Source organism: Neopelma chrysocephalum, unplaced genomic scaffold (genome assembly GCF_003984885.1).
Source record: "Neopelma chrysocephalum unplaced genomic scaffold, ASM398488v2 Primary Assembly neopelma1_126, whole genome shotgun sequence".
In the NCBI taxonomy this organism is placed as follows: Eukaryota; Metazoa; Chordata; class Aves; order Passeriformes; family Pipridae; genus Neopelma; species Neopelma chrysocephalum.
This window is the reverse complement of record NW_020897788.1, coordinates 683,239-696,928: the sequence shown is the minus strand read 5'-3', so window position 1 is coordinate 696,928 and position 13,690 is coordinate 683,239. Positions and strand designations below refer to the sequence as shown.

The 13,690-nt window shown below is 40.3% G+C and overlaps 1 protein-coding gene across 3 annotated transcripts in view; it reads right to left on the bottom strand.

Moving 5' to 3' along the window:
* CRYBG3 (crystallin beta-gamma domain containing 3) overlaps nucleotides 1–13,690 on the bottom strand; it is an 85,533-nt gene that overhangs the window by 51,515 nt on the left and 20,328 nt on the right. For all 3 annotated transcript variants that reach the window (XR_003536662.1, XR_003536664.1, XM_027698376.1), the window contains exon 3: nucleotides 5,424–5,860. Coding sequence is in view for 1 of the 3 variants with exons in the window: in XM_027698376.1 (XP_027554177.1) it covers nucleotides 5,424–5,860 (437 nt within the window). In the remaining 2 variants the exon portion in view is untranslated. The remainder of the gene's footprint in view (nucleotides 1–5,423; nucleotides 5,861–13,690) is intronic.

Genomic DNA, 13,690 nt, shown 5'->3' with positions numbered 1-13,690 from the left:
GGGGCACTAAGTCTCAGCACAGCACCTGTCTTGACAAGGTCTCTGTTGATTCACACAGGCTTGGGCTCTCACCAAAATCTGAGAGTCTGTGAGTACTGTTAAAGGTAGTTTGTTCACATCAAGGTGTGCATAGAGATGTGCCTGAAAGAAAAGATTTTTGAATAATGAAACCCTCTGTTTTAGAGACCTAACACTAAATCCTTCTATGGGCGTTGGGGTAAACCCCTGCAATCACTGATGGAGGCTTTCCTCCACGGAATTAGGGGCAGGATGACCCTGACCCTTTCCTCAGGACAGCCTTCTAAATCCATTTTGGGCTGTATTTGGCTGTCCTAGAAGGGTGGAGCTACCCACAGAGTTTATACCCCTCTCAAGCAGAAGCAGGTCACTCTCTGCAATGACTCCCAGTCCATCTGAGCAACTCGACAACACCGTATTTCCATGGCCAGTTTCTGAAGGCAGAAGCCAGAAAACCACCAAAAGATGAATTACTGCCTCCCTCTCCTCCATCCCTATCTCCCCACCCCAAGGTGGGTGTACCTCTGCCTCCCACTCCTCCTTGTGCTGCTTCCAGTGTCTGTGTAGCACACTGAATCAGGGAATTAAGACCAAAATTAACTGACCTAGTTAATTACTACAAACAGTAGTGCTTGTAGGCACCAGGACTCACAGCTGTCCTGGGGTTCCCCAGAGGCACCACCAAGGCAACCTCTTACCACAAGGGGAAGCACCTGTCTCTCCTGTCTCTAGATAATCACATATATTTGTCTTCACAATGGGGACCTTTTTGCAGGTATTACTATAATCGAAGCAATCAACAGAGTGTTCTTTTTTTCCTCTTACTGTTGTCACCCAGCAGACTCTTCCAAAGATGGATGGACACTTATGGTTTTAAAAGTTCAGGTCTCATATGTAAAATAGGTTCTGGGTAGGCAATTCCAGAGAAGGTCAGGGCTCTGACCACAAGATGGATTTGACTTCAACAAATGCAGGAGCAGCAGCTTCCCCACTGTTCCTCAGGAATGACCTGATGAGACTATTGCTTGGAATTAAGTCATTTAATTTCCACTCATTTGCTCTTGATTTTCTGCCAAAGGCATCTATAGGGAAAGATGAACACTGCTGCTACTGAGGGAGTCAAAACCACAATACACAATCCATCAGACAAATTAAGGGCTGTGTTTATCACCATGAGCCTGCATCTGACCAGTAACACAAAGGAGAACGACAAGCTCTGGAACAGACCTGTTAACCAGAACTATGTAAATACCAATGATTTTATCAGATGTGTTCCTAGCAGAGGAAAATAAAAGGGCAGGATATTTTGACAGTACCAAGGTGGGAAATACTAATTGCTAATACTAATATACATCAATTAGATGTGTAGCAGCAGGTTTACTAGACTTCAAAATAAATAAAACCCCCCAATCCTCTCACAAAACTCAGTAATGTACAGCATAGGAAAGCTATCAACAGACTGAAATTTGTTTCTCCTCAAGGTTACCTCCCTTCTGAATTAAACTGCTTGCAATGATCTCACTAAACTATTACTAGTACCTGGCTCCTGGTAAAAACAGGATGGTTTGAGCACTTGCTTTAGAAATCACCCCCTCCCCTCTTCTACCTACCCTTAGAAAATCCTTGCAGTTGTGGGGTTCACAGGGAGGTACTGCAGTTAAGTACATTCTCAGGAGTCTTAGAGAAACAGTCTCAATTTTGAAGCCAAATAGTTGCTTGTTAGTGATGTGTAAGTGAAAGAATTTGACATTATAGGAAAGAAAGATAACGGGGCAAATACGTGTTTTATATTTGTCACCTACTTCATGAAATCTTGTTCTCTCTCATGTAAACTTTCAGCAATAAGAGATTAAGTGAAGTGCATCCCCACTGTTCCACAGTTTTATATTTAGGGCTTATTTCATCAGTCAAAGGTATGGTTTTAACATCATTAAGGAGTGTAAAGGCCAAGACTAAACATGAACTTTTCACTTTTACCCCTACCAATCTGCCACAAGGGACTATTCTACACTGAAGTTGCCATCTTACCTAAGTAAGAGATTTTTCTCCACTTAGTAGCAAATACCTTCCCTTGCATTTTTCTTTCCACTGAAAGCCAAATAAGCATTACTTTAAAACTGTATTTTATCTTTTACCGGCCTTACCCCTCCATCGTTAACCTTTTACAGAGCACTGCAAGGCTACTGCTTGCTTCACTTCACTTCTTTGCTTCTTCAAGGCAAGGAAATCTTCAACAAATGGAAGACTAAGGGATGCAGTAAGTGGAGACTTAGCCAACCCAACTCTCCTCACCCATCTTCAGCGCTGCAATTATGATGTTACTGTCCACAGCAATTGTTGTCTAGAGACTTTGCCAAATTTATCATGGGTTTGTCCTCTGTGCTGCTCCTTTACCACTTGCCACTGTGGAGATTAAAGGAGCAGAAGCCTTTAGGGTACAAATTACCTCTGAGCCAACCAGCCAGGGTGATGGGGGAATACCGTGACCTACACATTTTGTCCCTCACAAACACGTACTCCACAGACTGAGCTCATGAATTCCACTTTCCTTGGCTCAAGGCCTGGAAACTTGAATCTTTACCAAGTGCCAGGCCTCCCACTGAGGCTAAAATTAACCTCAGTTGACAGGTCAGAGCAGTCTGATTTCCCTGTATTTTGTAAAATACTGTTTTAAGGATAAGAGGTTAACGAGATTGTCTGAATAGAGGCATCTGAGACTATTTGGTGGGTATTTTAGATCTGACAGGTTGTTTGGTTTTGGATTTTTTTTTTAACAACCCAATGGGGATTATGCAACCTAACAACATCCTTCTTTCACTTATTGCAACCTCCTTGCTAACCACAGATAATCTCTAATGTAATATTTCACAGCAGCTTAGAATTAACAAATTCATTTACATGTTCCTCATGGCCAAGGAAACTGTTGTAAGATTAATAATGCAGTGGTCTTAAGGATTTGTAAAGCCCTCTGCTTCACTTTGCCTCTACATTAAATGCTAAAATTGCAGTTTAACATAACAATCAATGGAATCAATAGTGCCTCTGACTTTATATGGCTCACTAGCATGTCTCATATGTCTTTTAAGACTCAATCTTCAAGCAATTAGGTTCACACCATCCTTTCCCTTCATGGTATCCACACTTTCCTGTTCCTTTGTGCTACATTTTCCCCCTTCTCCTCATCATTAGTCATGTGCTTTCAGTACCCACTTCCAACTACTTGGTACTTCCTACAAGACTCTCTGGCAAACCAGCAGCAATCAGGAGCACTTTTACAGTTTAACTTTGTTAAATGAATACCAGTCAGTTAATATTTAGTAAAGAAGCCAGCTAGTACTGAAAAGAAAAAACTGCTCTACATGCCTTTAACTTTTATAAACTAAAAGAGAGCAAACCCAGCATAATCACTTCCATAAAAGAAAAAAAAGAGGTATCCTTGATTCAAACATTTTAAAAAGGTAATGAGTGCAAACCTATACTTTTGCATTGTCATTTCAATTTCTCTTCACCAATTGCTTCAGAAAAACAGTTCACGTTGTGTGGTCAGGCAGAGAAAAACATAGCAGAAGTTACACAGAGATTGTCAAACTTGTTAGCACCCTGAGCCAAAAAGGACAGAATGTACACTGTACTTTTGAAAAAAGTCTGGTTTCATGTTTGCTGTAACTTGCAACAGCTTCAATGAAAAAAATATAATTTTTTTCCTATTTAAAAAAGTCATTTTCCACAGAAAAACTTCATTCTATACATAGGCCAACTTACTCTTGCCTCCAAACTAGCAGCATACATTTTTCTATGCTTGCTTGGCCATGAGACAGGTGAACTATACTGAGAAGAATCTAGATGGATTAGGCAGATATATTTAACAATACAGGACAATGTCAGAACGTGGTCAGTTGAAAATGCCCAACTACAACTTTGACTTCAAGAAAACAAAAATGACCCAAAAACGTTTGCCCAGAGCAGAGAGGTCATTGCACAGAGTTCATGCCCACACCTTCCAAACTCTGTAAACTTTTATTGATGTCAAATTTATTAATCTACATTACCCTGAAGAGTTCAGGAGAAGCAAACAAAGATGCTGCAAACTGGGCAAACAGCAGCAAGAGATCGATGCAGCAACATGGCCTGTCCTACAGGTTTTTAAGAACTAGACCAAATAACACAATGCTGCTGGGCCTCTGCAGATAACAGCTGAGGGGAGGAGAAATTTGCTTCTGTATTGATCAAAGCAGTGGTGGTGGCTGAGCTGCAACATGTGGTTTGGAAAAAGCACAGTAGGATGTGTGACCACGATAAGAGCCTGTAATAAAACCCAGCCAACCACGTCACAGACCAAACCAGAGCACTCAGGAGAACACAACCACTGTTGTTAGCAATTACAAACAGCACTGTACGGTGCTGGTGGAAATTCAGTTTTAATTCCACCTAAATAGGTGGCATATCCCCTATTTGTATCCTGATCAGCCATTACATTTATATTATAAAGGTGAATGACAAATGCCTCAAATTATTCTGCTGAATAGGTAAGGACAGAGTGCTGGAGACACCCCCAGTATGGAAGTGGAATTCAATAAGCAGCTATTTCAGGTATATCTGACCTCCTATAAGATGAAACAAACAGTTCACATGCCACCAATAAATATACTGAGCACAACTCAAATTAGCTTAAAAACTTCAAAGAAAAAAAAGGTGTTTCTTCTCAGTACATCCTCCCATCCTGCAATACAAGCAGGGGCACTGTGACAGACTTATTGGTTACCCCTAATCGTTATTTTTGGCTTAAATTTTAAATAGATGTTCTGGGTCATATTGAAAATCTGAGTAAACGTAACTTACAGATCCACTGCCCACGAATAACCTACCAAAAATTGGACAGGCACCATGGGTGTACAGTCATAACTAACTCCAAACCTATGCTGTGCTGCCCCACATGTAGTCTAATTTTCAACATAATAGCTACAAAATGTTTTTGGAAAACAAATGTGTATTTTTATGACAGAAGAGATTTTGTAATTTACAGTGCAGACCACAGCCAATGTTTGCAAATTTCTACTCTCAAACACAATGCTGTCCTTGGCACCAATTGTTTTTTTTTTTAAAGCTTATTTTGAAATATTACAGGACTGTTAAGAATGCTCTATATTTGGGCTAATTGAGTGAATTACATAACCCTCTTTACATCACAGGAAAATCCCAAAGAACAAGGGGGAAAAAACACAAAAGCAAAAATCACCAAGTCTACTTAGGATGGTTGCTACCAGAGTTTTGTATGAAGTCAAGCCAGAGACACTCCAACCATCCTTAGAAATGAAAGACATTTGTCATACACTCAATGGAACTTAGACAATGTAGTTCTGTGTGCACACACACAAACATATTTAATATTAAATTATAAAACTTACTTTTGTGTATCTGCAGCTTGTTTCCAGCCTCCTTGCAGATCCTGAGAAATATCTTTCCCAATATTGTTTAAGGTGGCATCCCCTTTATTTACAGAATCTTCTTTTATCCTGGCTGTAGAACAGAGAGGCTCCTCAATTTTCGGATGCTTTGGCTGCCCGTCCTTTGGAAAAGTATTTGTGTTCCGTAAATCCTTTCCACATCTGTTGGGTTCATCTTGGAAGGTAGAGGATTTAGATTCCACCAGAGAAGACTTTGTTGCAATATTAAATAAGCTTCCAAGGAAATGAAAAAAACCTTCTCGGGGTTGCTTGTCTTTATCTGCTGTTTTGGTTCCAGGAGTCAAACTAGGAAGGCTATTGGCCTTTTTCAGTTCCTCCTGGATTTCAGACTTGCGAAGTTCTTCTGTGGAATGGTTCTTCTCTTCATTTTGACAAGCCTATGATGAATACAAAAAGTACATAAAGAAGATGTTTCCTTTTGTTCTCAAATTCCTTAATTTTAATTTGCACTTATGCATTGTATTCCTTTCAGGAGATCTGTTGTTTAAAGGTTCATTTTAAGATTAAAGCCTAGTGCTTGCTCTCTTCTCTTGCTGTAGTAAAAAGATCCCTATTCTACAAAAAGCCACAGGACTACACAGGCTCAAAGATTCCCAAAGCAGCTGCTGTGGAAATAAATCCAGAAGGACAGATGGCAACAATTGCTTCAACTGGCAGAAGAAACACGGGGAAGAAGCAAGGAACAATATTCCACACTTCAGACTAAAGCCCTCAAAAAGCACAGCTTCACAAACAAACCTATTTGTGCTTGTGAGATGAGCAGTTTTCAGCCTGCAAACCCAGGCAAGAACACCAGAGCAGAACACAAACACATCACAGCCCTCAATGTGAGGTACTCTGCACTTCCAAAAAACACCAGGAGAATCAAGAATGGAATTTGGACAAAGCGATCTCAACTCACATCCCAGAGATCAATCCTATCCTTAGCAATCCTAAACTGCCCCCTTTGGCCAGCCTTCCTTCAAAGGCACAGCTCCAATTCCAAATGGATCTGTTGTCTCCCACAGCCCCATTGTCCACCACACTCAAACTGCCCAGTTTTCCATACAGCCAAGGTCCTGCACACCCCCAGCCCTGCACCACGACCTTCTGAACTCCCTGTCAGCTCCATCCTCAAACTGAAATGAATCAGCACCAAGGCAGGGCTTCACCTCACTCCAACCACATGTTCCTTTCTTCACTGAGCTCAGCTGAACATCTGAGCCCAGAGGCAAGGCAAGCTCTTTTCCTCCCCACTTTATGCCCTTGAATTTCCTTGGTGTCAGCTCCTCTCAGAGACCCAAGGACTGCTGTGTCCAAGCTCACGTTGCTTCTGCCAAGGCCATCTGCCCAAAAAGATGATGGAATTTCACCGTAAGGCTTCTCAAACACGTTTTAATGTAAGCACATTTTCAGCTTCACAATCTGCAAATGCTTCTTCCCCAGACTAAAATTTTCTGGGAAGCACCTACCCCCCATCTCACCCTTCACAGTGGTTGCCAGATACTATTGCTCCCTAGTTTACCCTTACAGTACAATCCTTGTAATTTCAATTCCTGATGCAACCCGGTTTATTAAAACAGAATAAAGTTACTCCAGCTTTTCTTGGATGAAATCTATCCTGCTCAACAGGAGTGAGAAAGGAGGACAAGAACAAAAAGTCCTATGCAAATTTTAGCTGTGTCAACAACGCATTTGGATAAGAGTAATTGTTTTAAATTGGGTAACACCTACTCATCCAATCTATGCAGAAAGCTACTATTTTCATTAGGTCACTAATCCTACTTCAACTTGAAGATATATTTGTTTCTAGTAATCTAAAATAAGCAGGTAGGTTTACTAGTTAATTGTCCTTCTAGGATCATGTTATTGATGAAAAAGGTCTTTTAATGAACACAGTTTAATCCTTGGGGAACAGCAATTTCTTAAAAACTTTCAAGTTACACTTAGTGATACGGAAGCAGTGGTCTTTAAACTTCAAGCAATCCTTTTCCACCTTTTAAGTACAATTGCTTAATATTAAGTGATCAGATAAATGTGTGTGCTGAAAATGGTTTATGTGAGGATAGAAACTGAATGGCACTAATCTGTCCTTGAGAAATCCATACAACCTCTGTTTTCTTCATACAGAAAAGACACTTAAACAACCACATCAAACTTCTAAGGAAACTTTCAAAAGTGGGCTAAGTCAAACCCTGGCCTTTTTTCATCCCCCCGTGACAAATTCCCTCTTCTGAATGAAGGTGACAACAGTCCAGCTCACAGATGCACCACACTTCTGGCTGCTGTTTTTAATACTAGACAAACTATCAAGTAACATGCAAGCCCGGAGTGAATCTCTTGACAATTAATTTTATCTCACAGGATCTGAGTACTTTGAGTAAGGAAATACAAAGCAAGAAAAAAAAATTATTTCCAAAATTTGATAATAAATGAATGATTCACCACGTCAACTTCTAAGGTCTACTGTCACAGTTACTTCTTTCTCTGACTTACACCTCAGCATTCTTCAATACCAGGTTTTGATTCAACTTTAAGTGAGGGAGGGTGTTTCTCCCTTGTTCTGTGATTAGTATCAGTCACACGTATTTGTCTGATTTAAAAGACTATCTCAGAGCAGAAAATGCACACAAATCGTATTCTTTTCTCTGCACATATAACCCTTATAAGCTATAAACATTTATATTAAGTATTACAATATCTATGAAGTTAACTAAATGCAGTATTAATTAAAAAATTATTACATTCAAAACTTGTCAACAGTTTTGTATTATGGGGGTTTTTCTGTTTGTTGTTGTTTTGCTGGTTGGGCTTTTGCCCATTTTTTTAAAACCATCTGTATTCAGGAACTAGTGGCTTGGGGTTTTTTTCCTATTAGGAACTGAGACTTCAAATATAACTAAATCTGTACATGCGAAATTCTTCTCTGAGCAGCTCCGAGACACAAGACTTGTAAAGACTGTGCTGCTTATTTGTAAGCATAATTTATGCCCTGCTTGAAAAGCTGTTTTGTAGTCTCTGCTTCCAGAAACAGAAATCTATTTAGACTTTCCTTCCTCTTTAATCTTCCTTTCTTTACTTAACTTTCGGTAAATCAAAAGAACAGGAAGTTTTAATATGAAAGGGTCCTTCCATACCTTTAACCATAAATAGCGTCTTGCATAGGAAAAAGCCCCAGAGAACATTTACATTGTGCTTATTTGAAGATATATGTGGATATTAAGTTCTAACACAGAAACTATGCAAATCCTGCTTTCCTCTCTTCAATATAATCAATCTTACTCTCCATATATTTTCCCCCCTGCTCCACTTTGCCATAACAGACAGCAAGAGCTATTGGTGCTTTATCATTTGCACACAAAATCCCAATTCAGAGTCTGAGCCACTGTTTAGGCATTACACAAGCAGTACTGTTCCTGCTGCAGATTTTGAAGTTTGTATTTTAAGATGATGCCATATTAAAATTACTGAGACAAAAGCACATGATCTTACTGTAGAGCCAGTAAGCCTTTAACACAGCAGGAGCCTTCAGGCACAAGTGCCTGGTGAGAACAGCAGTAAGATGGTAATTCCACGAGCCACTATCACAGTAACTTTCACCTCTCTGAGCCTGTCTCTGACAGAAGTCCCCAGCAAACACTCAGGAAAAAAAAAAAGGCAAGGGCATAGAATACATATAAAGTAATCCTTTCCCTGGTATATCCCACCAGTTTTCAACAGTCCTGGCCTTTAGCTGACCTCAACAAAGCACAGTTGATTCTGTGTCACGATTAGGCCTGAGCAGTGTGATATTCACCACACTGAAGGAATACCAGTGACTCTGTATTAGCTACACTTCATGACACCAGTTAAAAAAAAAAAAAATAAAAAATCCTCTTACAGTGTCGCAGCAGTCTGATTAGTTTCTTAGGCTTACCAAGCAAACTACAGTTTCTGGATGGAAACCTACCTGCCAGATCCCCTTTGAGATCCTCGCTGATGCAAGTAAAAAAAAGGTTTCCAGCTGTAGTGTTGTCTTTCTGCTCCTTTTGTAACAAACTGTGAACAGATCTCCCCTTTCCTCCCCTTTCCCACTCTCTGTGAGCTTTCCTGCCTGTGACATGCTTCATGAAGCTTTAATTAGCTTTTATTCCTTTAGCAACTCGTTACTCCAAGTTTCACTGAACAAGCCCTGGGTAACCTGGCCTGACCTCATCGTCGAACCTGCTTTAAGTGGGAGGTTGGACTAGGTGACATCCCGGGGTCCCTTCAACCTGAATGATCCTATGGGCTCGTGCCCTCACATGCAACAAGGCTGGTGTGGTAAGATTGGCAGAGTGAGGGACAGGATTATGACTTGAATCAGCTGACTGAGGAGGCTGCAGCGATAACTGGAGCTGTGCCCACTGTGTGGTCCCACTTCACCGGAGCAGCCGCGGCAGAGCAGCCTGGCAGCTGGGACCCAGGAGACAAGCCCACGATGTCATGGCTCAGGCATGATTCTTATCTCAGCTAATTTATTCAGTGGTAGACTGGCTATGTTCTCCAGGCTGTAATCTGCTCCTGCCTGTAGCCTAACTGCACCTACACAGTCAGGCACAGGGCTGGCTCCCAGTGTGAACAACCCCCCGGAGCACAGACAGTGCCACAACAGCACCCTGAGCAGGGATTGCCGCCTTCTCCCCTGGTTTGCCTCACACCAGCTGGGAACAGCCACCGTCTCTCAGCAGTTGGGTGGCTAAAGTTTAGATTGCCAGAGGATCTCATTCAGCGAGGGTTACATCCGTCTGCCAAGAATAAAATCTCTTTTATTGCCCTAACAAGTGAACGAAATGAAAACATTAACAGCATTAAAACACAGATCTCCGTGAACAAAGAATTAGCTTCCAGCCACGACTGCCAGACATTTCAGATCTCCCTGCCCATGAATGAATGCTCATTACAAAGCAGAAACTGCAGACAGACGCGTGGAGACCTCTCCCAGACCGCCCGTCCTGCTGCACTGGGAGCTGCTGATGGAGAACAATCTGCATGTGGCACGGATACACTCGTGCACTTCAACCACCTCATCCCACCTGCAGCTGTGAGAGGAGATGACCTGCCACTAGAACTTTAGGATCGTCACTGATTCACCCCCCAGGGACTTTCAACAAGCCGTTAAACCCCAATATCCCGATTCACTCATCCGAGAAACAGCTACAGCACTATTCCTGGATTTCTGTTTGCTAGCTTTGTAGAAATCATTTAAGAGTTTCAAATTAAAGAGCTGGATGCACAAAGGAGCACATTTAGGTATTGCTACCTCTAGTTCTGGAAAATTAATCGTGTTCCCAGCCTTAGATTTGACCTTTCAGCACAACTAAGGCGGCTGCATTTCATTTAACGATTACGAGCATCTCATTCAATTTGAACAGTGATATAGTATATTTTGAATGCTAAGTAAAATCCACAGTGAAATAGCTGGCAGGCTAGTTCATCCCCACAGTGAGTATGTGCATGTATTCCAGCTGATTTCCTTTCTCAGTGAGGCTAAAGCATCTCTGGGGTAATCTCTCGCCTGTTTGCAGCGAGTGGGACACATTGAGGTGCATTAAATCCACGGGTGAAATAAGCTTTTGTTTTTTCAAATACTGTGAGGAAAATCACTCTCAACCAACAGTAGGCTATACATCTGGAAACCTAATGAAGGTTTCATTACTAGATATAGTGAGACACAGATTATGAACAAGGCTTGTCTGAAGAAACCAGCATAGCACTAAGAAAAATAAAAAGTACTATCAGACAGTGAAATACATGACCAGCAGAAACCCCCTAAAAGTCCACTGTTGGTGGTGTTCATGAGACAAATGGATTTAAAAACACATAGTCTAAGTGAGGTTTTCCTACTTAACCCAGTAATTAAAAGTGTTGATGGAAATAACACAAGGGAGGGCCACCATTGTAAAAAACTGATTAGTCTTAACTAACTTTAAACTAATCAGAAAAATCAAAAAACACCACAGATTAACAAAGACAGGCTTGGGGGGAGTTTAAGGTGAGCTCAGTATCTCTACAAATAACCAATTAATCTCTGAATATTTTGGCTTTTTAATGCTCTGTTTTCATTCCACATCCTCCTTTTCCTCTGCTTGTTTTGACATGAACCAAAAATCAGGTCATGACAACCCCGGAAGACAAGAGTAACTAGAAAACTAATGAAATCATGGCATCTTCATAATCAAGACTAAAAGTTAAACAACAGGAAGGGACTTTTAGTTAAACTGTATCAGGTTTGCATTTTAAAAATAAACCTATTTAAAGTCAATGACTATTTAACATTTGGAAAGACAACTGCCTCTGTTGGAAGTTCAGCACTGGGACTTTAAAAATTTGTTTATCCATTTAAATTCTTGAAAAACCAAGGAGTCATTAATGCATATTTAATTTGTCAGATGAAGAAAGAAAAGATAAAACAAACATTTTCTGAAACTCTAGTGTTGTCCTAAAATCTGAGGAAGTATCCAGAGTCACCTCTCATAACAAAAGAACAACAGACAAGGTGCAAGGGTGAACACTTCAAAGGAGACAGTACAGATAAACATGGAGGTACAATTTGAAATAAAGTTTCTGCTAGGTCACCTTTACAGGGAATTGTAAACTTGGTGAAAGTCTCTAGAATGACAAAATCAACCTAATAATTAAAAAAATTCTCTTCACACCATTTGCAGAGTTAATTCAAAAATTCTCCCTTTTGAATTTTCTCCTGGAATTATTGTAAAGCTCTGATTAAAGATTAAAATTTGGTACTCACTTCTCAGTATGCAGCCACCGCTTCTTACTACAAGGTCTAGTATGGAGCCAGAGAGAACAGAATTTAATTGTCTGTCTTATTACTGTTCTTTTCTCTAAAGTCTTTCAGTACTACACATCCATTGTCTTTTAGTGAAAATATCTTCACAGACATGAAATAATTTTTATTCTCTTTTACTTGACAATTCCTCAAAGTGATAAAAAATTTTCAAATAAAGGTGAAATTCACCTCTTTGATGCAGAAGGTGTGCAAAAGCAGACAATACACTGGGAATGGGATGACAGAGTGGGATTTCCACCTGTACTTATATTCTATTGGCAGGCTATAGCATCTGGCATCACACTTCTGCTTCTCATCTGTCTCCTTGCTGGGCTTCTGAGCCAAAAAAAGCAAGGTTTAAAAGCCCTGTTTTTTTTTTTCTTCACCCATCCTGAAACAAAGTTCCCTGCTCAAGATCCCTCCTCTGAAGAACTAAAGTAGTAGAGAGGGAAGCAACATTTCAGGATCATCCTTTCTAAAAATCTTCAGTATGACAATGGAATTCACCAGGACTTTAGAGTCCCTCTCTCTGATTTCTAATTTCTAGGTCTAAGACAGGTATTCAGCAGGAATTCACACACAGGCTGAGCAGACATTACTGAGATAACATACCTATGAAATGAAGTCCATGTAAAATAAAACCATGACAGTATAAAAACCCCCATTCTATATAGAAAACCACATCATTAACTAAGACACTAGGTTTAATTTTGATTAAAGTTAAAACAAAACATAAAATTATGGTCAGAAAGAGGGACATTCAGTAAGAACAGCCACCTATATTCAGCAAGTTAATGGGATTTTTAAAAAAACTTCTGTGAATGCACACACTGGATGAAAAATTATGTTGCAGAGAATTACAGCACAAATTAGGCTGAATGGAATGTGGCTGGAGAGGTCATGCAGTCTCTGCTCCTGCTCAAAGCAGCTCCAGTTAGAGCAGAGCTTCACCCAGCTGTGCTTTGTGTAGTTCCAACAATACAGATTTTGCAACTTACTTGGGCAACCTGTTCTGATATCAAAACAAACAAACAAACAAACAAAACAAAAAGCAAACAAAACAAGAAAGGAAAAAGTCTCACAGGTGACCAGAATTTCCCATGTTCCAACTTGCACCCGTTGCCTCTTGTCCTATTTGCTGCAACTCCAAAAAGATCCTGGCTCCATCTTATCACATAATTGCAGTCCTTGCCATCAAAATTTAATACCATGTCTACTGTTTAAATACAGCCATTTATGCTACCTTGAACTGAAATTCATGTGAGAAAGCAGGGCTACAGAATAATCTCTTCTCCATGTTCACAGTACACAGCAGTACTTGGCAGGGGACAATTTAATTTGTAGCACAGAAGCTCTAGATGGCATGTTAAGAAAAAGACTTCTTAATTATAAGCTTTATGAAATTGGTAGAACAGTTGTC